General features: G+C 44.3%; 1 protein-coding gene across 7 annotated transcripts in view; it reads left to right on the forward strand.

The window, feature by feature from the left end:
- Positions 1 to 25651, forward strand: part of Bcl2l1 (BCL2 like 1) — a 50741-nt gene that overhangs the window by 19128 nt on the left and 5962 nt on the right. The window contains exon 3 of one of the 7 annotated variants that reach the window (XM_051193434.1): positions 22845 to 22920. The exons of the other annotated variants lie outside the window; for them this stretch is intronic. Within the exon in view, the coding sequence (XP_051049391.1) occupies positions 22845 to 22919 (75 nt within the window). The 3' untranslated portion in view covers position 22920. The remainder of the gene's footprint in view (positions 1 to 22844; positions 22921 to 25651) is intronic. 7 annotated transcript variants of the gene reach the window in all.

Genomic DNA, 25651 nt, shown 5'->3' on the forward strand with positions numbered 1-25651 from the left:
ATTTGCTTAATGGTGGAGAATATTCCCTCTCTTCATTAATCAATCAGAAGCTCTTTATCGACCATTTCCTGTAGGCTAGCTCTGAACCAGATCCTGGGAGGACTACAAAATACAGCTTTGACTCTGTGAACGAAAGAGAGGGAGAGAGAGAGAGAGAGAGAGAGAGAGAGAGAGAGAGAGAGAGAGAGAGAGAGAGAGAGAGAGAGTCCCTGTGTTGAGGGGGGTTGCATTCCAGAGCTTTGTGTCATTGGCAGAAACTACCACAAGGGAGGCAGAGACAATACAGGTGGCTTTGGGATATTTTCTGAGCTAGGATTCTCACCCTTCCCTGAGTGGGCCACTCCCTCTACTTACAGAGCAAGGAACCAAAGATTCCCTACCCTTTGACTAGGGCAGAAAATCATTCCTATCTCCTCTGTTCTTCTGGAGTTTTTTTTTTTTTTTTTTTTTTTTTTTTGTTGTTTTTTTTTTTTTCCTTAAATGGTCTTTTTTTATTATTAATTTATTTTCTACATTCCAATTCCAGTTCCCCCTCCCTCCTCTCCTCCTACACCTCTACTCCCCACTCCCATCTGCTCCATTGAAAGGGTAAGGCCTCCCCTAGGAAGTTCTACTAAGTCTGTCCTATCATCTAGTTGAGGCAGACTAAGGCACCTCTCCACCCCCACACCTGTGTCTAGGCTGAGCAAGGTATCTCTCCATATAGAATGGGCTCCACTAAGTCAGTTTGTGGGTTAGTGTTAGATCTTGGACCCACTACCAGTGGCCTCATATATTGTCCCAGCTGCACCATTGTCACCTATATTAAGGGAGTCTAGTTTGGGCTTATGCAGGTTCCCCATTTGTCAGAACTGAGTCAGGGATCTCTCACTAGCTTGGGTCAGCTGATTCTGTGGGTTTCCCCATCATGGTCTTGACTCATTTGTTCATATTATCGCTCCCCCCTCACTTCAATTGTACTCCAGGAGATTGGTCCGTTGGTTAGTTATAGATTTCTTCATCTGCTTCCATCTGTTTCTGGAAGAGGGTTCAAGCTTCTCTGGGGTTATGGATTGTAGGCTAGGTATCTTTTGCTTTATGTCTGGTATCCACTTGTGAGTAAGTACAGACTATATTTGTCTTTCTGGTTTTGGGTTACCTCACTTAGGATGGTTTTTTTCTAGTTCTGTCCATTTCCTGCAAATTTTCATATATCAGGGGTTCTTAACAATGAGTAGTACTCCAATGTGTAAATATACTACATTTTCTTTACCCATTCTTCAGTTGAGGGTCATCTATGCTATTTCCAAGATCTGGCTATTACAAATAATGTTGCTATAAACTTAGTTGAGCAAATGTCCTTGTGATATGAATGCCTCCTTTGGGTACACACCCAACGGTGGTATTGTAGGGTCTTGAGGTGGGTTGTTCCTTAATTTTCTGAGAAATAATACAAATTTCTACAGCAGCTGTACAAATTTGTACTCCCACCAGCAATGGAAGAGTGTTCCCCTTTCTCCACATCCTCTCTCTCTTTTTTTTTTTTTTTCTTCTTGTCCAGTTTATGAGAGTCTAGAAGGATTAATAAAAGGAGATCAAGCACCTGTGGCACACGCCTTTAATCCCAGCATGTACTCAGATAAGTGTACACCAGAATCCAGAAACTTCTACCCACATTAGAGCTCTGATTAAGATCTGATTGCAGGGCAGTGATGGAGCATGCCTTTAATCCCAGCACTCAGTAGGCAGAAACAGGTGGGTCTCTGAGTTTGAGGCCATCAAGGTCTACAAAGCAAGTTCCAGGATAGCTGGAGCTATTGCATAGAGAAACCCTGTCTCAGAGAGAGAGAGGGGGGGGGAGGGGAGAGGGGAGAGAGGAGAGAGGAAATCAAGACCATAGAAAACCACATCTGCCTCAACACTACAGCCAGAGTGGCTTTTTAGAACCTAAATTCAAAGTGGGATGTGGTGACCATATGTTTTATACTCTCAGTTTTTAGGAGATGGAGGCAGGAAGAGGAGTCTATCATAATCCTCAGCTACATAATGAGTCGGGAGCCAGCCTGAACTACACAAGACCCTGTCTCACAACAACAAAACTGAAGCTACTAAGAATTAACAGTGTTCTTTTAAACTACGTTTGTTTTTCAGGACTGAGTTTCTCTGCGTAGCCCAGACTCTCCTGGAACTTGCTCTGTAGATTAGGCTGGCTTTGAACTCAGATCTGCCTATCTCTGCCTGTGCTGGGATTAAAGCTGTGAACCACTATAGCCCAGTCTGCCTACCTTTTGAATGCTCATCAAGTATCAAGTGTATACTTAGTAATTTGCATGTATTCTTCTTGCCATGTATATCTTTTTCTTAATGTGTGTATTATTATTGTATGTGTGTACACATGCATGCCTATGAAGGCTAAAAGACAAAACCTCAGGTATCAACCTCAGGAATGCTGTTTACCTCCTTTTAAGACAGGTTCTGTCATTTGCCTGCAGCTCTCCCAAGTAGGGGCTAGGCTGCCCCACTGACAAGCTCCAATTAAGCATCCTCCTGTCTCTGCTTCCCCAGCACTGGGGCATATACTTGAGCAGTAAGTGGTCCTATTTTCTTTTCAGTAAGGAAATAGAGGCCCAGAGAAATGAAATTACATGCTTAAGATTCTCTACTTTTATATAAGACAAACCTAGATTTGGACCCAGATAGCTTTTCTCCAAAGCCAGGCTTCATTCTGTTGCTCTTCCCAGTGTGCTTCATAAACACAGAAACAAGGTTGGGAAGCATCTTGGAATTAGAGTATTGAGGGATATGTACTGCTCTGCCAGCTGAGAAAGTGTGTCTGTAAGGGGTGTTCTAAAGCTTAGGGTTATTGTAGGCCTTTGCCAGAGGCATGTTTGAACTTAGCCATTCAGTATCCTCTGATTTCCTGCTTTTACCCTCTCAGCTGCTTGTCAGGAGGTCTGTGAAGGTGACATCATCTAGCTGAATCAGCTGTTGGCTGTAGACTTACGGGAACTGAAAGTCATTGCCCCTTCCTGCTTTTCTAGTCTCTCCAGAATGAAGTTCGGGCATGGGAGTTCCACCTGTCTATGGGGTCATGGCTAGAACTTACAGTGCTCAGTGTTTTAAGAGCCAAAAAAGGGTCAAGGTATAGTGGCACAAGCCTTTAGTCCCAGTGCTTGGTAGGCAGAGGCAGATGAATTTTCAGTTCAAGACTAGCCTGAGTTCCTGGACAGCCAGGGCTATATAGAGAAACCATGTCTCAAAAACAAATGAACAAAAAGCTAAAAGGCAGGTCAAGTGCGGTGTATGAGTTCCATGCCAGCTAGGACTGATATAATGAGTTTCAGAACAGTCAAGCCTGTATAGTAAGACCATGTTTTTTTTTGTTTTTGTTTTAGGCAAGGTCTTTCTATGTAGCCCTGGCTTTCCTGGAACTCTACATGTAGATCAGGCTGGCTTTGAACTCTTAGGTTCCACCTGTCTTTGCCTCCCAAGTGCTAGGATTCAAGGTTTGTGCCATCATGCCTGGCCCTATTATTTATTTTGTGTTATCTATTTTTTAAAAAATTTAAAAAAATAAATAAAAGGTCTCTTTGATCTTTTGAGTTCAAAGTCAGCTTGGTCTACAGAGTGAATTTCAGGACAGCTAGGGCTACAGTCTCGAAAACCAAAGATAAATAAATAAAATAAAACAAAATCGTTAAAAAGTGCATTTTCTTCCTTCTCCTCTTCCAGTCTTACTTTATAGCCCTTGCTGGCTTCAAACTCATAGCCTCCTTTGCTGGGATTCTAGGTGTGTCCTATGTCTGGCTTAAAAGATTCATTTTGGTGAGAAAGCTGTTTTTGAGGACAGGAGGTGTCTCAAGGTTTTCTTTTCTGCCTTTATTTAACTCTGTGGACTCTTGACCCTTCTGGGTTTTTTGTTTGTTTGTTTGTTTGTTTTTGTTTTTGCCTAAGTCCTAAGCTCAGACCAGCACTATAGATGTGCAAACAAAATTTATTTGTGGATTTAGATTTTGAATTTAAGGCTTTTAGAGTCTGATTAGGAGAATTCAAACAAGCAAACAAAAAACTTGAATGCTTCAGAGTGGAGCAACACCACAATGTCATCTGTTGGAGCTCTCTCTTGGTCCAATGAACAAAAAGAAAAATATTATTCAAAAAGAAAGAAGTGGGGATCTGGAGAGATAGAAATCTCAGCAGTTAAAAATGCTTCCTTCAGCTGGGCATTGGTGATGCACGCGCTTGGGAGGCAGAGGCAGGCGGATCTCTGTGAGTTCGAGGCCAGCCTGGTCTATAGAGCTAGTTCCAGGACAGGCTCCAAAGCAATACAGAGAAACCCTGTATCCAAAAACAAACAAAAAAGAATGCTTCCTGCTTTTGCAGAGGACCCCAGTTCACTCCCAACACCACCTGTAACTCCCGCTTCACAGGATCTTTCTTTCACATGGACAGACTCCCACACAGACATACACATTATTTTTATATTTTTAAATTACTACTGCTACTATTATTATTACTATTATTATTTTGGTGACTCATTCCTGTAATATCAGCACCTTGAAAACTGGGGCAGGAGCATTGCCACAAGTTTAAGACTAGCCTGGCCTACATAGTGCTTTCCAGGATAGCTGTAGCTGTGTATTGACTCTATCAAAGCAAAGCAAGTGAGAAGGGAACACATTAACAGTGATAAAGGATGGGTTAATTCTGTGATAGTAAAACAGCATCCAAACTTACTTGCCTGTGACTTCGCCTCACTCAGCTACTCTGGTGCTATATGTAAAAGAGATGTCATCAGGATATGTGATTCCTTGGGTAGGTGGAGTATCACATGAGATACCACATTAGAAGCATTTAGAACTGGGTGCAATCCCATAGGCATATAGTCTTGGCTACTGGAGAGGTCCAGATAGGAGGATTGCATGATCGGATGAGTTTGGAAAGAGCACTCAGTAAGTGGTAGGTAGCCCCTTTGATATGATCTCAACAGAGGACAGGTCCATTGGAAAAGCATGGGTGAGGCTTTTGGGGATAGGTTGGCTTGGAACTAGAATTTGGAGCCTGGTTAGATGGTTGATTGGTGTAGTCTATTCAGGTAGAAATAGAACACCTTTGGAGGCTAGGGGCTGGTGATTTGCTGTGTAGCTTTTTTCTTCATATTTTTTATTTTTAAAATCAACACACAGTATTAGAGATGATTATAACATCCAGAACAGTGTGTTTTAGTAGATTCTCCTTCTCCTCATCTTTAACCTTTCTCCCTACTCTATTTTCCCATGTACTTTTGCCCACCACTCTGATTCTTCATCACCTACTATTATCTTCTCCTGGTCTCCTTTCTAGTTCTTTAGGCTCTGCCCATATTTATACCAGTTTACACATGCATACACAGTTGTACAGGCTCGATCCATTTATGAGAGTGGGATTTTTGGTTTTTTTTTGGTTTTCTTTGTCTTTCTGAGTTTGTGTCACTTTAAAATTATAATTTCTAGATTCATCCATTTCCTTGCAAAGTTCATAATTTCATTTTTCTTTATTGCTGAATGAAGTACCATTGTGTGTATATATATTCTATGTGGAAGGGGGAGTACAGCTAGAGGCAACTGGAAGAAGAGTCCAGACTTAAACGGAGCATGGGGGCCAGTGAGAGAGGGACAAGAGAGGGGACCAGGAGCCAAGAGCCTAGCACCAGCAGAGTACTTGGTCTCTATAGGAATGAGAAGCTGGGGGAAGGGAAGAGCATACTAGAGAGCAGTGCTTGGAGGAGTCACAGGTACTGAGTGAGCCCTTGTCATGGGCTTTATGTATATCACATTTTCATTATCCATTCTTCTGTTGATGGACATATAAACTGGTCCCATTTCCTTGTTACTGTGAGTACAGCAGCAGGGACTGGTTATACAAGGATCTCGGTGATAGAATGTGCAGCCCTTTGGGCAGATACCCAGAAGTAGTATAGCTGGGTAATATGTTAGCTCAATTTTTAAATTTTTGAGAAACCTCCTATGACTTCCATAATGGCTGTATTAGTTTGTATGCCCACCATCAGTAAATAAGGGCTTCTCTGTTACCACCTTTACCAGCCTTTGTAGTCAGATTTCTTGATCATTTACTGTATAATCTTTAACAGGTAACTTTGTGTCTCAGATCCTCAGATTTCTTCCCTGTAAAATGTGGATTCTGCTGACACCCACCTAACCAGGGTGTTGGCAGAACAGACAAGGTGCCTTAATGGGAACAGCTAAATGGAAGCCCAGGCTATGCTTTCTGCAGTGGAAATAGCCAGGCCAAAGGCTAAGAGTCGGAATGACTCTCACCTAGTCAAGGAAACCACATCCTCCATGGTCTCCCTGCTCTGCCCTGGCTCCCTTCACCCAGCAAATGTGAGCCTTTTAAGATTTTAGGTCAAACTGTTTTGTTGGCTTAAAATCTTCCACTAACTTTCTCTCCACCCCCATCCCATCTTAGTATTACTTAGTCCAGGCTGGCCTTGAACTTAGTCATCCTGCCTCTGTGGTGATTATAACTATGTATCAGCCCCCTCAACTATCCATGAAGATAAAAACCAAAGTGTGTAGTATAAGGGACTTTGGCAGGGCAGCAATGACAAAACAAAGTAAGTGCCCTAGAGTTCACTGATCCTGGTCTCTTAAGTGCCCACACTCATTCCCTCTCTTAGAATCAGTCCTGTATTCCAACTCCTATGTCCCTGTGTGTATACACATTATATGCCTGCAAGCATAAGTTGATGACACAGTGACGATGGTATGTACCCAGGACATTTTGTAACAGGGAAGGACATTAACCACTGCTTTTATGCTACCGAAGGTCACAGGGTTAAGAAAAAGCCAAGGGTATGGCAGCCTTCCTCCCTCTAACGTGAGTCATTTCCTGAGGGATGTTGGTCATTCATTCATTTGTTCATTAACAAACACAGAGTTCCTGCTGTATGTCAGGCATTGAGCTAAAGGTTGAGCAAACAGTGTGAGCATTCTCTTGTCATTCAACTGACACTCTCGTTAAGAGAGAAAGATTAAGTACATTAACATGTCAGATAGTACTTAGGACCACAGGAAAAAATAAGGGAAAGGGGAAAGATTTCTATTGTAGCTAGGTTAGTTAGGAAAGGCCTCTGATAGATAAGGTTACCTTGGGCCTGATTGAATGACATGTGATCCATGCAAGTATTAGGAAAAAGAATATTGAAATAGAGGAAACAACAAGTGTATAATTAAAAAAAAAAAAAAGAGCTTCAAATATGTTAATATCAGAGAAGTAAGGAATGTGTGAAAATAGAGCCTGAGGGGAAAAAAAGAAAAGAAAAGAAAATAGAGCCTGAGAAGTAACCTGTAGCCAGGTCCGCCTGTAGAGCACATTGAACATTGCTTTTATTCTGAGAACAGGCTGGAAGGCATGGAGGTGTTTTGAAATGACCAGATCCAACTTAGATTTTAGGAGAATCTCTCTGGTCACTCTGAAGCAGGGGTCTCAACCTGTGGGTCACAACCCCTTTAGGGTCACATATCAGATATTTACATTACAATTCTTAACAGAAGCAAAATTATAGTTATGAAGTAGCAACAAATAATTTTGTGGTTGGGGATCACCACAACATGAGGTATGACAAAAGTGGTGAGGAATGGTCAGAGCTTGATTTACTGGTTTTGATGGTGACTGGCTGAGAGGAAGGAGGAAAGGAAAGAGAGGGTCCAGGTATCTGGGCTGAACAATTGGAAGCAACTTGCTTCCATATAGGGAGCAGGAGAATAATACATCACAGCAAATGATGGTTTTCTGCTGGGGATGGGGCCTTGGACTGCTTGCATTCAAGTTCTGGTTAGTTGCTGTTTGACTTTGGGCAAGTGTTTTAACTTTACCAAGCTTCAGTTTCCTCAAATGTAAGACTTTCGTCTGAGCTGTAAGACTAAGTGGGAGTAAACTGTGTGACAGACTCAGGGTACTGTCTGACTCAGAATCAGAGTAGCACAGGCTGGAGTTGTTGGAAGGCAGGGAGTCCCAAGGTTTAACAGACTTTTGAAGAGCAGGCCTTGGGCTCCACCCTACCTCCACCAGTACCTCACAAAGCCCACCCTCCAAGAGACAGACAGCTCAGACACCATCTGTCCAGCAGAGAAAAGCCACTGGGAGACAGCTTTCTAGGCAGTATTAGTTGGAAGAGCCCTTCCCAAGAAACCTAATCTCACTCTCAGCAGGTGATAATCCCAGCAGCCTCCCCCCCATCTGAGCCCAGCCCACCCACTTCCTTCTCTACCCCCACCCTGACACTGGGGCTCTCTTCCCTTTCTCACCACCTCCAGCCTGCCACCCACAAACTTCTTAGCAGCTGGGAGAGCTCTGACAGGAGCTGATTGGATCCCCCCCTTCACAGAGAACAGGTCTCCTGGGACTGTAGGTACCACCTGTCCAGACCCCTCCCCCAGGTGCCAGTTCCTGGGCGTGGAGCTTGATCCAGGCTGAAGCCAGCTGGAGCCAGGAACTCCCACTGTGGCCCAGCTGCTGGCCCTCTCATCCTCTGGCAAAGAAGCTAGCTTAACCCTTCAGGTACCACATATGTAGTCAGTTAGGTTGCAGTTCTGCCTTGGAGTATGTGTTGCAGTGGTCCCTTACACTGGGTGGTGTTTTATAAAATAAATTTATTACATGTACAGCAAGGAATTACTTGTTTTTAGTCTTTTGAGACAAAGTGTCATTCTGTAGCCTTTGTCAGGTTGGCCTTGAACTTGGGGCAGTCCTCCTGCTTCAAATGTCAAGTGCTGTGATTTGTAGGGTATGAACCACTTCCCTGGCAAAAACAACGAATGCATAGTATTGTATAGTTTAATCATAGCATTATATAATATATAACATAATGTCTAGTTTCAAACAAGTGTGTAAAGTCTTTACCCATCTTTAAAAAATTAGAATGTGGCCAGGTGGTGGTGGTGCACATCTTTAATCCTAGCACTCAGGAAGCAGAGGCAGGTGGACCTCAGTGAGTTCAAGGTCTACAGAGGGAATTCGAGGACAACCAAGACTACACAGAAAAACTTTTTTTTTTTTTTTTTTTTTTAATTGAGACAAAACAGAGAATCAGAATAGGTAGTGTCAGGACATCCGGAGCTACATAATGAGACCCTCTCTCTAAAAAGCAGAAAGAGAGAATACAGGCTGATGAGATGTCTCAGATAACACCTAACAACCTGAGTTCACCCTCTCTGGAAACCACATGGTGGAAGAGAGGACTGGCTCCTGCATTTTATTCTCCACGAACTCTTGAACTTGTGTATGTATACGCACACGTACAGGCGCGCACTCACACACTAAATAAATGTGAAAAGCAAATTCTAACATTCAGTAGTACCATAGAGTCCTCTGTACTCTTTCCCAGTCAGTCACTCAGTGCTTACTCGCCTGGGATTTTGGGAGGCTTTGTTTTGCATGGCTATCTAGGGAAAGGAAAAAGCTCCCGCTATCCTGTGGGGGTCCTATAATTGAGTCTGTGAGATAAATCACAGTGGATGGACTAACAGGTGAGATAGTTTATGACTTTTACAAGTTCATTGCATGTACAGGCGCATGCACAGCATGAAAGAAAATGAATACTCAATACCCAGTGAGAGCTAGAGAAGGAGCGATGTGGGATGTGGGCACTGGAGGTTCCCATGGAAGAAAAGGGAGGAGCCTGTGATGCAATGTGTCTGGGCTGTGTTGTGGCCAGCTCTTCTTAGTTCGGTTTTTCCTGGTTGTGAGATTGCCAGAGGGTTGGGAGCAGGTTCGTGACTGACAGTCTTCTCTTTTTCTGGATCTGCCTTTAGGTTATGAGGGAAGGTAGAACATTTCCCTGTACTCTTTTCTGTTCCTCCCCAAATGCCCTCCTCAGTTTGAGGTAATCATCATGCTCCAGCAAAGCATTTTAGAGTGTCGGTTCCTGAACTTAAGTATATATCCCCAAATAGTGTAGACTCCTTCTGCATGCCTTTAAGCCTTGTTTAGATTTGTGTGTCCCCATGTAGTTTGCTGTTTTCATTCAGCATTGAGATCCATCCATGTTATATGTAGAGCTGTAGTTTATCCGTTTTTTCTTTTGGGAAGTTTGTTGTTTTATTTTTAAAAGAATTTTTTAAGGAACAAGGTCTTTTTAGTCCAAACTGGCCCCAAATTCATGACATTCCTCTTTCCTCAGCCCCCTCAGTGCTGGAATCCTACAGACATAGCAACTTTCCCAGCTCAACATCCTCACTTTTCATCTCCTTTTGTATGGTTAGGTCTTAAGGTATGTGTCCAGTGTTCTGTTAGTAGTTATTTGAGGTGTTGAGTTCCTTGTTTTCACTATTTCAAACAATATTGTTGTGAGCATACGCATGTGTGTGTCCTGCACTTATATTAGTACACATTCAAAAGTTTCTCCAGGGCAGCAGTTCCCAGACTTTAACCCATCAGAATCACCTGGAGGGTTTGCATAAGCCACAGGATTCTAGGCTCCTCCTCAGAGTTTGATTGTGCAAGTCTGATTTGAAGCCCTGAGTAGCTGACAAACTCAAATGCTGCTACTGCAGGTCTTTGGACCTCATTTTCAGAGTGTATACTCAGGAATGATATGGAATCCTTGATGGGAAGGTAATGTTGGATTGTTCTCCTGAGTTTACACCATGCTTATCTTCACTAATCTTGATCTGGTCACACTTTTAAATTTTATGGATTTGTTGGGTATGAGATGGTATTTGCATTCTTCAGATTACAAGTAGGGCAAAGAGGTTTCTTCTCTGTCCAGCCATTCATGTTTCTTGGTAAAATACCTGTGAAGTCTTTGCCTACTTCCACTGAGTTGGCTTCTTCCTGAGGAATCATAGAGTTCCTTATATTATCCTGAATGTTAGTATTTTGTCTATTCATGTTATAATTTTCAGTTTCTGATTTCTCTTTTTTCTCTATGAGGTCTTTCTTCTCCTCCTTATCCTCCTCTTTCTTTTTCCTCCCTTTTGGTTTTTCAAGACCTGGCTGTCCTGGAACTGGGAAAGATCTTTCTGCCTCTGCCTCTGCCTCCTGAGTGCTGGGATTAAAGGCATGTGCCACCATTGCCCGACTAACCACACAGCCTTTTAATGAAATTGAAGCCTTTGTAATTTATAACATTTATATCTTAATAGGGTCTCTCTCCCTTTCCTGTGATCCCTAAGGCATTGTCTATAGTGTGTGTGTGTGTGTGTGTGTGTGTGTGTGTGTGTGTGTGTGTTCAGAGGACAATTTTCAGGAATTTGTTTTTTCTTTTCACCATACAGGTCCTAACTCAGATCCTCAAGCTTGACCCAAAGTGCCTTTACCCCTCTAGCCCCCTCGATAGCCCTCATCTAAGGGTTTCAAAGCTTTTCCCCCCCTGCATTTAAGTCCTTAACAAATCTGCAACTAACTCTTTTATTACTTTAGTGCTTTTGTTGGTGGAATACATTTATTTCAGTGACTGTTAACTGGCTAAAAATCTAAATCATTTATGACACGAGTCATACTTAGAACTTATTACATATACTGCATTCTCATACTGAACAAAGCTATCCTCTCTGGAAAAGAGTTTTGATCACATTTAGAGCCTTTCCAATATTTTTGTTGGGAGAAGGGTTCAAATTTTAAATAAAAAATTTGTCCTGAGTGTTCCTTGCTTATTAAAAACATACTGAACTGCATCTGGGATTTGTTTCATATTACTACAAGGGTAGAGAGTGGTTGAAGAACAGATGGCATCAGGTTGGCACTGAATTAATAGTTGTGGAACCTCAGTGATGGATTTATTTTTGTCATTCTGTTTTGTTTTTGTTACTTAGAGAATACTTTTAACTTCTGCAACCAAACCCATCTAGATAAGGTTTTATTTAATACTGTGTTACCCCTGTACAAATGGGGAAAAAATGGTTAACATTTATAGGCCAATACTGCTATTAATTTCTGTATTGTTTTGATTTGAGATGGGAGCCTTGCTGTGTTATCCAGGCTGACCTCAAACTACTGAGCTCAGGTGATGCCAGTCTCCACCTGCAGAGTACTAGGATTACAGGTGTGCAGTTTCATGCTTGGCATTCCCCATCACCCTCTATGATTATAATACTCGGCTAACAACCCTATATGTTTCTTAGACCACCTATGAATATAATGTGGCTATAGTGAATAAGTCATAACATGTAGAATTGTTGACACACACCTTTAAATCCAGCACTTGGGAATCAGAGCAAAATGGATCTCTGCAGCCTGGTCTATGGAGCTAGCTCCAGGAAAGCCCGGGCTGCACAAAGAAATCCCATCTTGAAACACTGCTAAATAATAATTATATCTTTAAAAAGTGACTTTTAAATTATTTTTGTATATGTGTCTGAATGTATTCCACCTGTATGTTCAGGTGCCCATGGAGGCCAGAAGATGGCATCAGATTCCCTGGAGAGAGTTTTAGATGCTTGTAAGCAGCCAGGCAGTGGTGGCACATGCCTTTAATCTCAACACTCAGGAGGCAGAGGCAGGTGGATCTCTGAGCTGGAGGCCCATTTGGTTCACAGAGGGAATTCCAAAACAGGTAAAGCTGCCCAGAAAGACCCAGTCTCATAAAACCATTGTTTTATGATGAAAATGGCTGGCAACAAAGTTCAAGTCCTCTAGAGGAGCAGCAGGCACTCTTAACCAGTAGTCACTTCCAGCTCCCAGAGCTGATTTTTTTTTTAGGTGTTTCCAGCCTAGTCTGCAGCTCCAGTTACAGCATCTTTTCCTCAGCACACCCATCCTGCCCAGAGGTTGGTACTGCACATTTATTACTGTCTTGTAGTACCAGGGATACAACAAAATCACATTTTCATGTGTTGAGTAAAACTTGCATAGCCACCACAACTTGCTGCATGCCCACCACAATCAGACCTCAACAGAGCCAAGTGTGCAAATCAGAAGGATTAGAGTGCCAGGGTTACTGGCCCAGCTAGTTAAGTGGTGGAGAGCTAAGATTAAACCCGGGTTAATCCTAATATATAACACATCCACTTTTAATTTCTTTTCTTGGTGGGTGGGGAGTTAGTTAATAAGATCTCTGACTTTGTAGCTTTGGCTGGCCTGAATTTATTATGTAGATCAAGGTGGCCTCAAACTCAACAGATATCCTTCTGTCTCTGCCTCTCAAGTGCTGTAATTAAAGACATGGGCCACCAGCCTTAACTATATAGCTTTGCCTAGCCTGTAACTCACTATGTAGACAAGGCTGGCTTCAAACTCAGAGATCCTCCTGCCTCTGGCTCTCTGTTTGTTTGTTTGTTTGTTTGTTTGTTTGTTTTTCAAGACAGGGTTTCTCTGTGTAGCCCCAGCTGCCCTAGAATTCTCTCTGTAAACCAGGCTGGCCTGGAACTCACTGAGATTCACCTGCTTCTGCCTCCCAAGTATTGGGTTTAAAGGCGTGCACCACCACCACCACCACCCTGCCTCTGCCTCTGCCTCATGATTGCTAGGATTAAATGTGTACTGCCACCACACCTGACCAATACCCATGATACTCTTTAAAGTATGCCCTGTACTATCAGGAGGAATAACAGTTGGCCATGGGGTCTCATACTGATGAGGAATTGGGCTTTGAAAGAGTAACTGTCCACATGAATGTGCAGCTAGGATCTATGGAGTTCCCAGGAGAAGCCCACATAGGCAAAAACATTGAGGAGCCCGTGATATGCTCATGGGTGGATAGTGTAAGGCGGGTGCTAAGGGCTTCTTAAAGGACTTTTTCAATGTTCTTTCAGCACTTTGGTTTGTAAATGAAGAAAGTCTGATGCCTGCCAGAATCTGCACAGCTTTGAACTAGACCATTACTGGGGTGATGAGGGAATGAATAAAAGGCAGACATACCTAAGAAAAGCTGGCGTAGGGTGATGGGGCTGTGATGGAGTTGTACCAGAAGCTACCCAGAAGTTCAGTGTTTGTTTTAAACTTCTGAGCCGTGTCTATTTGTATACAGCTGAACAAGGAGGCAGGTTTATTTAATCTCTATAGGGGAGCTGTCTCAGAATGTAAACACCAGTAGACAAAGCGGTGGTCAATATTTTCTGCACATAGACTAAGAGAAGGCTTGGGGCCCATGACAGGGCCGTGCTCCAAATGTCAACAATACATTGACTGAGGACTTCATCCCCCATAGGTGCCACTAGTGGTGAAGGGACTTCCAGGGTCACTCAGTAACTAAATATATGCCAGTGCTGGGAGCTGAGATACAGCCTCAGGGAGGCCTAGCATTTAGTATTCAATACCACAAAATAGAAGACACTGCTGGGATTCAACATTACTTTTCACCAGCAAGATGGTTCATTAGGGGAAGGCACTTTGCCATGCAGGTGATTACAACCTGAACTTTACTTGGTGCCCACATAAAGGTGGAAAGAGAATTGACTCTACAAGATTGTCCTCTGACTCCCAAACACAGTCATACTCACACAAAAATTTTTTCAATGTTGAATTTCTATTATAACTTTTTCAGAAATTGTTTTATTTATGTGTGTGTATGTGTGTACACCATTTGCACACAGGAGCCTGTGGAGGTCAGAAGAGTATGGGTGCTGGAAAGCAAACCCAGGTCTTCCATAAGAGCAGCAAATGCTCTTAACCACAGGGCCTCTCTCCCCCCCCCACTTTTTTAATTAAAATATAATTACATCATTTTTCTCCTCCCTCTCCTACCAACCCCTCTCATACCCCCCCTTCCCTTGCAAATTAATGGCCTCTTTTTCTTTATTGTTACATATTACATAATATATATTCTTAAAATATAAGTACAATGGGTGAAATCCATTTAGTGTAGCTCGTATGTATATGATTTCAGAGCTGTCCACATGGTACTAGATAACCAAGTAGGGAACAATTCCCAGGGGGAGAGTAATTCTCCCCGCATTGGTTTCCCATGGTTCTTTGTCTAGAGTTGGACTTCCCCCTTCTATGTTAGTATGTCCATTGATGGTCTCATTATTCAGGTCTTATTTAGGCAGCCATATTGTTGAGGTATCATGAGTGTAGCTTCCCTGTCTGTCATTTCTAGGTGACACACTCTTGAGGCAGACTTCTTGGTCCTCTGGCTCTTAAAATCTTTTGTTTGCACCCTCTTTTACAGCATTCTCTAACCCTTGGATGTGGGGGTTGTGTTGTATCAGTTGTGGCCAGCACCTAATGGTCAGTAGTTCTCCACATTTTGACCAGCTTTGGCTTCTTTAATGGTCTCACATCTTCTGCAAATAGCAGTGTCTGTGATGAGGAGAGAGCTACATTTAACCCATGCATGTGAGGATAAGTATTTAGAAGGCAGTTAGGAATTATACTGGCTTAGTAAAGTGGTAGTAGTGGCTTCTTCTCTAAGATTCATGAGTTCATTGGCTCCAGATAGAATTAAAAAAAAAAAACTCAGTCCCTTTCGTTAAATTCCTTGAGGATAGCAAAATTTTCAAATGGGTCATAGGGCTTTAGAACCACAGTGAGAGCTCTTAAGCTCATCTGTCATGTACTGAGGTAAGCAAAGCCCACTCAATTGAGATACCTGTGTCCAGGGAGCACCATGCTAGAACAAGAGGAAACCCATGTCTCCTGACCAGGTCCTTTCCACAAACCAAACTTTGGCAGGTTTTTTGTTATTGTTGTTTGGGTTTGGTTTTTTTGTTTGTTTTTTGTTTTTTCTAGGCATAGGCAGAGTCTTCGACAGCCCAGGTTGGCTTCTAATTTGCTATGTAGCTGAAAATAACCCTCAGCTTCTGGTCTCCTGCCTCCACCTCCCAAATGCTAGAGTTACAGGTGTACCCTACCATTCTTGGCCAGAACTTTCAAATGTGGGTGCCCCCCCCATTGGATTTTTTGTTTGTTATTTTTTCCTGTGGAAAAGCCAAAGCCTACCAAATGCCAGTGGTTTGTAAGAAAATCAACTGTTTAGTTTGGGAACTTTTTTCCAAATGAATCATTGAACTATTGGAAGGGGGTGGGAATGCCCATGTTAGTTTTCCTAATAAGGGTAATATAGTAGAAAAAGAAGTAAGCTTTAGTGGAGGGCCTTAGTAGAAGGAAGATTCTAATCTCTGAAATCTTCAGAGACCCCCAAAGCCATCCTGCCCTACTCTTAACAGGCTTTCAGAAAGCTCAGGCTTCTTCCCTGAACCAGCTGCATCTAGTGAGCACTAACGGAAAGCCCTGGTATTTTCTTTTCATGCAACCAAGCATGGAGATGTAGGTCAGGCACTGCTGGCCTGGCAGTTACAGCAACTCCGACTTTGCTCCTGCACCTGCAGTCATGTTCACAGAGACCCATGGGGCAGGGAAAGGATGCCCTCCTCTAAACAAGGATAGGATCTTCAAGGGTTGTGGGTGGAGCTGGCAGGATCAAGCCCAGGGTGGGAAAGTCCATCTGGAATGTGGGGACTGAGAAGATGGCTCTGCCCAGGCATGTCTGTGGCTTCTGTTCATCAGTGTCATTGTCACTGATGGAGGAGACTGAGGAGGTCCCATCCTCCTGCTGAGTTCAGCCCTATCCCCAGACCTGCACCTGAACCCTCCACTTGTCTGGTGTTTACAGAGCTGAAGCTGCTGCCCTTTGGGACCCAGCCTGTTTTCATTTCTGCCCTCAGCTGTCTGATCTCCATGGACCTCACCTACACGTTTGTGCGTGCCCGTCCCCCACGATGCTGCCCCACTAGGCCCCTCAAGCCTGGCACACTCTGGCCTTTGTTCTCTACAGAACTGCCAGCTCTGTGCCTGGCACAGGGAGGGCTTTTCTAGTCTGAAGCAGGCTCTGCTGCCTAGCCTAGCCACACCTTCCCTGAGACTTTACTTCTTTCTTTAGCTATTCTCTAGGGGCAAAGCTTGGCCCCAGGCTGCCCTTTGTATATTACCTCTAGGTTGTTTGTTTGTTTGTTTGTTTGAGACAGGTCTCTCTGTGTGGGCCTGGCTGTCCTGGAACTCACCATGCCTGACACCTCTAGTTATCTTAAAGCCCATGCAGCATCTTTTCAGTGAATATATGTTAGACTTAAGCAGAGGAAACTCAGGGCTCCAGCCCAGTGGACTTTGACTGGCCCCAGACTCGGTTGTCTCCTCTGAAAAAGTGTTGCACCAAAATTCATATGCAATCCTTTGGACAACTTAGAGGTGACATGCAAATGAACAGTTTTTTGCTTTAATAATCAATGTTTTTGTTTTATATTTTCCATCTGTGGTGACTGATTTTTATTTTAGAATAGTGATAAGTTATCTTTTTATTTCACTTATTAATTTACCTAATACTAAGGTCTACTAAGCACCATTCCACCTACTGGGAAAGCCTTTCTGCTTGAGCTTTACAGGTCAAAAGGACAAAGAGAATGGTTGGGGGCTTGGACAGCCATTGGCATTGTCTTAAAGGTTACTTAGGAAAGGCTCTGGGGTAGGGACAGTAAGCAGAGCTTTCCATAGCTGGAGAGAGTAGACTATGAAACAGTTTGAACAGAGCATTACAGACAGAAGAAACAAGTGCAGAAATCCCCTGGCTATAAGGTGTAGCATATTTAAGGAAGAACATGAGAAACGCCAAGACCCTAGAGCAGAGAAAAAGTGGGAGCCCCTGCAAAGGGGTGAAGCATGCTGGGTGACCCTGCTCTATCTTAATCCTCTGGATAGTGGGCAGGTTAAGGGAGCTGTGAGCAGATAGAACCCTGCACTCTGGGTTCTTCTTGCTGCTGTTTGGGAAAAGGACTCTGAGAGAGCCCAGGAAACTGTTGCGTCAAGACTTTAGGCCAGGGGCCTGGAAAGATGGGTCAGCAGCAGTTAAGAGCACAGATGTTCTTCCAGAGGACCTGAGTTCAACTCCTAGCACCAACATGGGGGCTCACAACTGTCTGTAACTCTAGTACCAGGGAATCAACTTCGTTTTCTGGCTTTTGTGGGCACCAGGCACATGCATAGTGCATAGTGCATACACATGGCATGCAGGCTAAAAGACTTCTTTTGTCAATCTCCTGGAACATGCCAAGTTGTGAGTGCTAGAGAGAATTCAGGGTGACATGAAGGTCTGGAGTCCACTGCATTTCCCACTAGGATATAAATCTATACAGCTAGAATTTTTTTCAACTGATTTAAGTGCTGCTTTGTCCCCAACTCATCCATGCTCAACACCTAATACAATACAGATTGAATAAATGAAGGCCTAGAGATACAGGGCAGCTTGTCTGTACCCTCCTCAAACTGGTTTGCAAAGAGGCAGCCTGGCTTGCAAAGAGCCTCTGTAAATGTTCACCATGGGTGGTGCGTAGGTGAGTTGGAACAGAACACAATCATTATGCCCTTCCTTTACTGTCTCTTCAGATGCTCAGGGAACCAGAGGTCATATTGCATCCCTGTCTGGAAGTCATCTCCAACTTCTAGAACCTAAGAGTATCAGATGTGGGAAAGGGTAGCAGGACTTAAAAGCTTGTGGTGGTACCAGCTTGTATTTTGAGCACTTGAGGCGGAGGGAATAGCATCACTGGAGTTCAAGGCCAGTTCAACACTAGCCTGGGCTATATAACAAGATTTTGCAGAGCAGCGGGGTACTTACTAGCTGTTATAAATAAAGCTAAAACAGACTCTATGAGAAGTGCCACTCATCTTTAATTGAAGTCAAAGCATTTATTGGGTATATACTATAGACCATTTAATTCTGTTATCATGCCTGAGGAGTGAGTACAGCTGTTCTTGCATACTAGAACACCCAACTCAGCAGAGTCTTTGCCCCAGAAGTCAGGAGACCTGAGACCAGGCTTTGACTTCTGTCTGGTGGTCTTTGGGGATGTCCCTGGATCTAAGTGTCCATCTGTTGAGACAGAAATTGATCTAGATGGATTTTTTGGTTTTGTTTTGCTTTTTGCTTTTTTAAGTTTATAGTTTTTCAATACATGGTCTCTCTATCCTGGCTGCCCTGGAACTAGCTCTGTAGATCAGGCTGGCTTCACAAAGATCTGCCTGCCTCTGCCTCCTATATGCTGGGATTAAAAAGGTGGTGTGTCACCACTGTCCAGCAACACTAAGATTTTTGAGCAGTCCATATGTCTTACCGGATAGTTAGCTACTCTTGAACTTCATAGAGGTGGTGTATAGTTTATCAGTTGCTAAAACAGCCCTTCCCTGAATGTCTGTGGCTCAAGTTCCCTGTCATAGGTACCCTATAGCTCTGTGTAATGAGGGGCTGATGAACCTGGATTATATTACATGTGGCCCACAAGGACCTCTAAGGTTTCAGTTTCTTGAAGGATGGGATACATTCATATGTAACAAAGAGAAGAGAACACAGGAGGGAAGGGCATTCTAGAGATTTGTACCCATTGCAGAATCCTCTAAATCGGTTGCATTCAGTCAGTAGAATTCCAAACATTTCTGATCAGATAAAGGTAGCTGAAAATACCCAGGACTTGTCTGGACTAGTTGGAGGCAGTGCTGGGGTGAAAAGGTTGAGGCTACAGTGTTTGAGCAAGGTCTGACTACTTGGGAACTTGCCCTGGGTCATATATGTGTCACTGTTCTCTTTCCCGGAATTCCTCAGGATAGGGAGCAGAGCCACTGGGCTCTGAGGTAGAGGAGGGACAGACCCTTTTGCAGCCACACATCATCCCAGAATGTTGCTTCTCACAATGTCCCTGAAAGGGCCCAAGTAGTGCTCAGTTGCCCGAGTGAGTTACTATCTTCCCCTCTTCCTCTTTGCAGTAGCCCTCACAGAATCCCTGTGATATGATTGCCTTCACTTGGTTTGTTTTAGGTTTATTTATTTTATGTGTGTGAGTGTTTTGCCTGCTTTATATGTCTGTGCTCCTTGTGTGTCTGATGCCCTTGGGGGTCAGAGGAGAACGTCAGAGTCGGCTCCCTGGAACTGGAATTATGGATTACTGTGAGCCACCATGTAGGTGCTGGGAAACTGAGCCCAGGTCTTCTTTAGGAGCAACAAGTGCTCTTAACTGCCATCTCTCCAGCCTCTCCTTCACTTTATATAGATAGGGAAACACCAGACACGGGAATGGACTCAATGCAAACAAACTAGCAATGAAGCTGGGAAGAAAAGCCAGTCAGTGCCCAGTGTTGTTCTTCCGCAGCAGCCAGGATAAGCACCCCCAGGACAGAGACTGGGCATTGGGGATGATTGTGGGGAAGGAGGCAGGAGAGGCTGCTTAGGACCCTTTTTCTCCCAGCACATTGCAGAAGACATCTTTTTATTATTACATTTATTTATTGTTTTGTTTGTTTGTTTTTGTTTGGTTTTTCAAGACAGGGTTTCTCTGTGTAATAGCCCTGGCTGTCCTGAGACTCACTCTGTAGACCAGGCTGATCTCAGAATCACAGAGATCTGGCTGCTTTTGTCTCCCAAGTACTGGGATTAAAGGTGTGTGCCACCACCGCCTGGCTCCATTTATTTATTTGGTGGAGCATATGTGCCATGGCACATAAATGGAAGTTGGTTCTCTATGTTGTCAGATTTGGGCAGCAAGCACCTTTACCTGCTGAACCATCTCACTGCCCATAGAAGGTAATTGTTTCTTTGCTTGATTATTTGTTTTGAGACAAGGTCTTACTATGTAGTCTTGGCTAACCTGGAACTCGCTGTGTAGACCAGGCTGATCTCCAGTTCGGTGATACCTGCTTCTAGTGCTTAAACTAAAGGTGTATGCTCACAGGAGATGTCTTTTCTAGTACTTTCCCATAAGCTTCCTATCCTTCTCCATGAGCCTCTGAGGACTTGGTGTCTGGAGAATGCCAGGTTCCTGCCTAGTTGCTTGATATTGCAAGGCCGCCTTATAGTATTGCCCAGAAAGATAGGGATGAAGAGTGAGACAGCTGACTTTGATTATTTTCAGTACCGTCTCTGGGCCAAGCACAAGCCTAGGCCCAGAAACCAGAACTCATGGATAAATGGAGAAAGTAAATAGATGGCTTCCTTGAAGATATGCTCTGTGAGCCTAAAAAGGGTAGGAGGAAGCTGGGCCAAGAGACCAGCATGCCAAATAACTTGAGGCAGAGCAAAATGTGGCATGTGAGCAGAGAAGCGAAGCAGCCTGACCCTAGTTGAGGCTGAGGAAACCCCACTGGCCCTTGCAGGTGATGGGAAGACCCAGACTCAAACTTCCTTGGCTAGTAGTAGTAAGCATAATAGATATACCTAACATTTCCTCAGTGGTCACCTTGTGTCATGATTTGCTGTGTTATGATGAATGAGTGATCTGAATTGAGGTCACTTTTTAATCCCATTTCATGAATAAGGCCCAAAACTAAACATCTTAGTCTACTTCTACTTGCCAGACTTACTGGCTGCCTGTGTATTCTGTGCTCTGACAGTCCAGCTTGGTGGGAACTAAATCAGCCAAAGGAGACTGGCAGTGCTGTTTCTGATCACAGTTAACCTTCCTTGGCAGCTAGAACAGCAAAGATGAGAACAGATCCAAGGCCAGCCTTGAATAGCAGAAACATTTGCTCTCTAAAAGAATAGTTTTCCAGTGGGGCTGCCCATGTGTAAAGGGCTCTATACAGAAAGGAATCTGCCGTGGAATGGCTATAAACTCCTATTGATATACACCATCTACATAGGGTAAACTGTGACCATGGTATTCCATCCTCCTTAACTCCATCAGCGAGTAGCTAGTGTTAGGGGATCTCATGTGAAGGTGGCTAGTAATGTTAGAAAGTTACTCTTAGGCTGGAGTGGTTGCTTAACTACTCTTGGACCGGTGTTCTGTTCTCAGTACCCATATGGGGCAGCTCAGAGCACCTGTCACTCCAAGCCCAGAGGATTTAACACCTTTTTCTAGCCTTAGCAGGCACATACATGTAAGCATGCGCACATGTACTTGTGTGTGTGTGAGTGGCCTGACCCTGGACACTGGGAGAATAGTGAGCAGTTATCTTCTACTTGAGAGTACTAGGAAGGCACCATGCTTGAAATGAGAGGGTTGGAGTGAAAAGAGGCTTCGCCGAGCACGTTGCCTGCCCAGAGCAGTGAATTGCTGGACTCTAGATAGAAACAGGCTGCTAGGATTCAGCTTTACCATAGATGTGTGATATGACCTTGGGGAGACCATGCTTCTTTACTCCTATCTGTCCTTGTCTATGACATGAAGGATAGGAAAAACACTTATTCGTCAGGATCTGTTTGGTTTTATTGTTGTTACTCTTTTTTAGCATGTCATATGTAGTCCTGGCTGGCCTGGAGCTCACTATGTAGACCATGCTGTCCTCAAACTCGTGGCAGTCCTGACTCAGCCTCCTTTGAGTGCTGGGTTTACAACATGCCCCGCACTCCTTTTGGCTATTGTGAGGACTAGGTGATTTCTTACACACAAGGCACTGGTCTAATGAATACTGGTTGTCATGTCACCTGTCCTCTGGGAGCAGGTGGTTGCAAACTCCATTGAGCAGGTCTGCCCCAGACAGTGCCTGTGATGATCTGGTGCCCAGCTGAGTGGCCTCTTTCAAAGCTAGGCAGTAGAAGGGCTCGCTTGCTGGCCAGATACTTCTCGATTCCCCAGTGAGGTGTTATCTCCTCCCTGCACAGTTGCTTCCTGTTCTGAGAAATGAGCACATCTGTCAGGCTTCGCTTCTTAGAACTAATGTTGGGGGAAGGGGAAGGAGGGGAGAGGCTGACAGATGACCAGCAGAGGAAGATGTGAAAATGTCCCCAAAGATTCCCGAAGTTCACATGGCCTAGACCCTCAGCCAGGAAATCCTCAAAAGATGAACTTACTTCACTGAGCATCTGTACCCCCTGATCTCAACACTGCCCAGCACTCCAGAGCTAGCTGCCTCTGCTCCCACCCTACCCCCATGAGCTGCCTGTCCAGGATGCCCACTCTTCTCCAGAGCAGAAGAGAGCTCATTCCTCTCACATCACACAGGTCAACAGCTCCCCCAGGAAAGCCAAGGGAAGTGGATTCCAGCCACAAGCCTCACTACTGCCAAGAGAGAGATAAGGCCTCTGCATGTGTCTGTCCCACCCCTCCCCCACCCTGCCCGATGCCTCCCAGGGATCTCCTAACAAGGCCTTGTTTGTCTACTCAGCTGGCATTTTATCAGCTTCTCTCTGGGAGAAACTGAGGCTAGGAGCAGAAGGTAACTCTGCGTGTGACTCACAACTTTTCCATACAGGGCCATGCCAAGGCCAGGGGAAGGCAGACTGCCACTGATTCTGGCACAGGGCCACTTCTAGGAGCCCCTTCCTCTTCTCCACCCACATCTTTCCTGAAATAACTGAACAGGAAGGAAGCAGTGGGCACAGGCCTGGTGGCTTTCCAGAGTCCCTAGGAGGAAGGAAGCACCGTCTGGCACAGGAGCTTGCTTGTTCCTCCCCCGAAGCCTGTGGGATGGAAGTGTTTCACTTTCCCTGGTTTTCGTCACATCCTTTCCCTGGGGCACCTCTCAACTGGCTGGGTAGGACTCGTTCATTTGGCTGATGGCTTTAGACCACCTTACTCTCTCTAAAGGACCCAGGGCCTGGCCCTGGCTTAGAATGTGGGATTTGCTTCCTGACACATTGGGCTTAAACTGCTTTGCCCACTTGATAAGGACTCTTAATGGCTCTGAGCTACAATGTACTTGAGCTCAGAATGCAGACCTCCTTCCTTCACAGAGATGCACAAGCGTGACCCATTATCAGAGCAGGAGCAGGCTTGGTCTTTGGAAATTGAGCAGAAGAGCCCAGCCTACTGTTGCTACAGATCTGTGGGCCTCAGGAAGGCAACAGTAGTACCAAGTGACAATATGAGGATCCAGCTGATGAGCTGACCAGGAGATAGGACAAAGCAGAGCACCCTGTAAGGTGGGTGTGGAGAAACTGCCGGCTGCTCCCACTGCCAGGGCTTTCTTGGGAGTAGATGTACAGACACTGAGATGGCAGGATGGGACACCAGAATGGATAAGCGTTCCAGACCCATTCCTGCTTAGATAGGGATCTTGAGTGACCTAAATCCTCCACCTTAACATTCACAAAACAGGGTTATTAAGAAATGCATGAACCTCAAACAGAAGTACTCGTTCATTTATCCTTTATAGCACTTACTATATTCCAGATGCAGAGCCAGGCTGTAGAGATAACAGGTGGGGAAGGCAGGACAAAGACTCATCTTTCAAGTAAATGGGAGCATAAATGGGTTAGGAAGCCTGGCTTACTGGATGTAAAGTGCTTTAGCTCAGCCTGGCACATATCCAAAAAGGGGCACAGGTCTGTAATTCCAGCTGTGTGGAAGACTAAGGCAGGGATATCTCAAGCTCCTGGCCAGCCTGTGCTGCAGATAAGGTTTAAGGCCAACTTGGACAATATACTGAGACCCCCCCCCCCATCTCTAAACAGACAGTGAAAAGAGGCTAAAGCTATCTAGGTCAGTGGTAAGACACTTGCTATTTATTTAACAAATGAGGACTGTGAAGACCAGAGAGATTGGGTAACTGGCTCATAATCACACTTGGGGAAGAAGCATGGATACAAGTGAAAGAGAAGAAAGGGAAGACAGATCTCATTTAGACAGGGACTGTACTCAGCCTTTGGTGAGCCCCTTCCCTCCAGACATCATGTCACCTTAACTTGTTGGGTGGTGGTGTTGGTTGTAGAAGGAGCTGACTCATTCATTTAGCTGCCTCTAGGCAGAGGCCTGTCCTTAAGTCGCTTTCAGGTCTGGCTTGGGTTTGTCCTGCTATACTGATAGGGGAGACCAACGCATAGATAGGGGCTCCCCTTCTCCTCTATCCCGCCACCATGGTCTTTGTACCTTATGAACCTCTGGTGGAATGTGTGGTGTGGTTTGGTTTGGTTTTGCTTTTGTTTGGTTGGTTTGGTTTGATTTGGTTTTTCGAGACAGGGTTTCTCTTCTCTATGAGCTTTTGGAGCAGCCTGTCCTGGAACTCACTCTGTAGACCAGGCTGGCCTTGAACTCACAGAGATCTACCTGCCTCTGCCTCCTGAATGCTGGGATTAAAGGCATGGGCCACCACCACCTGGCCTTTTTGTTTTGTTTTGAATTGGGGCTCGGCACAGGATCCAACACCCAATGCCCTGGGAGCATGCTCTTTTGCACCTAAGGTATTTTAATCCTTCCAGGCTGCCACTGGCTCATCATTGAGAACCTCCTCAAGATAAACCTCCCTTCCTCAAAGACTTTCCTGAGGACTGTACCCACACCAGTTACCCTTACATCTTATCCTCAAAGCCCCATTATCTGTGGAATTATCCTACTATTTTTTTGTGATAATTTTCTCTCCTTGGATGTTTTCTTTCTTTCTTTTTCTTTAATAATATTTATGTATATGGGTGTTTGCTTGAATGTGTTTCTATATCCCATGCATGTGGTACCAACAGAAGCCAGAAGACAGCATCAGATCTCCTGGAACTAGAATTACCTTATAAATGTATGACTGTGAAGTATCATGTGGCTGCTAGGAATCAAACCTATGCCCCTTGGAAGAGTACCCAGTGCTCATAAGCCCTGAGCCATCTCTCCAGCCCCTCCCACTCCCACCCCACCACCTCCCTTTTCTTTCAAACTTTCCCTCAAGAATCTCTCTAAACATTGTTGTGCTACCTATGAAATTGGAATACCATAGTGAAACACTTTTTTTGCACTGTAGATAGCCACAAAAATAATTGGAGTATCTAAGAATTTTTCACAGTATCTCTTTGGAGGTGATCTCACTACTGCAAAGAATGTGCTAA

This window comes from Phodopus roborovskii, unplaced genomic scaffold (genome assembly GCF_943737965.1).
Source record: "Phodopus roborovskii unplaced genomic scaffold, PHOROB, whole genome shotgun sequence".
In the NCBI taxonomy this organism is placed as follows: Eukaryota; Metazoa; Chordata; class Mammalia; order Rodentia; family Cricetidae; genus Phodopus; species Phodopus roborovskii.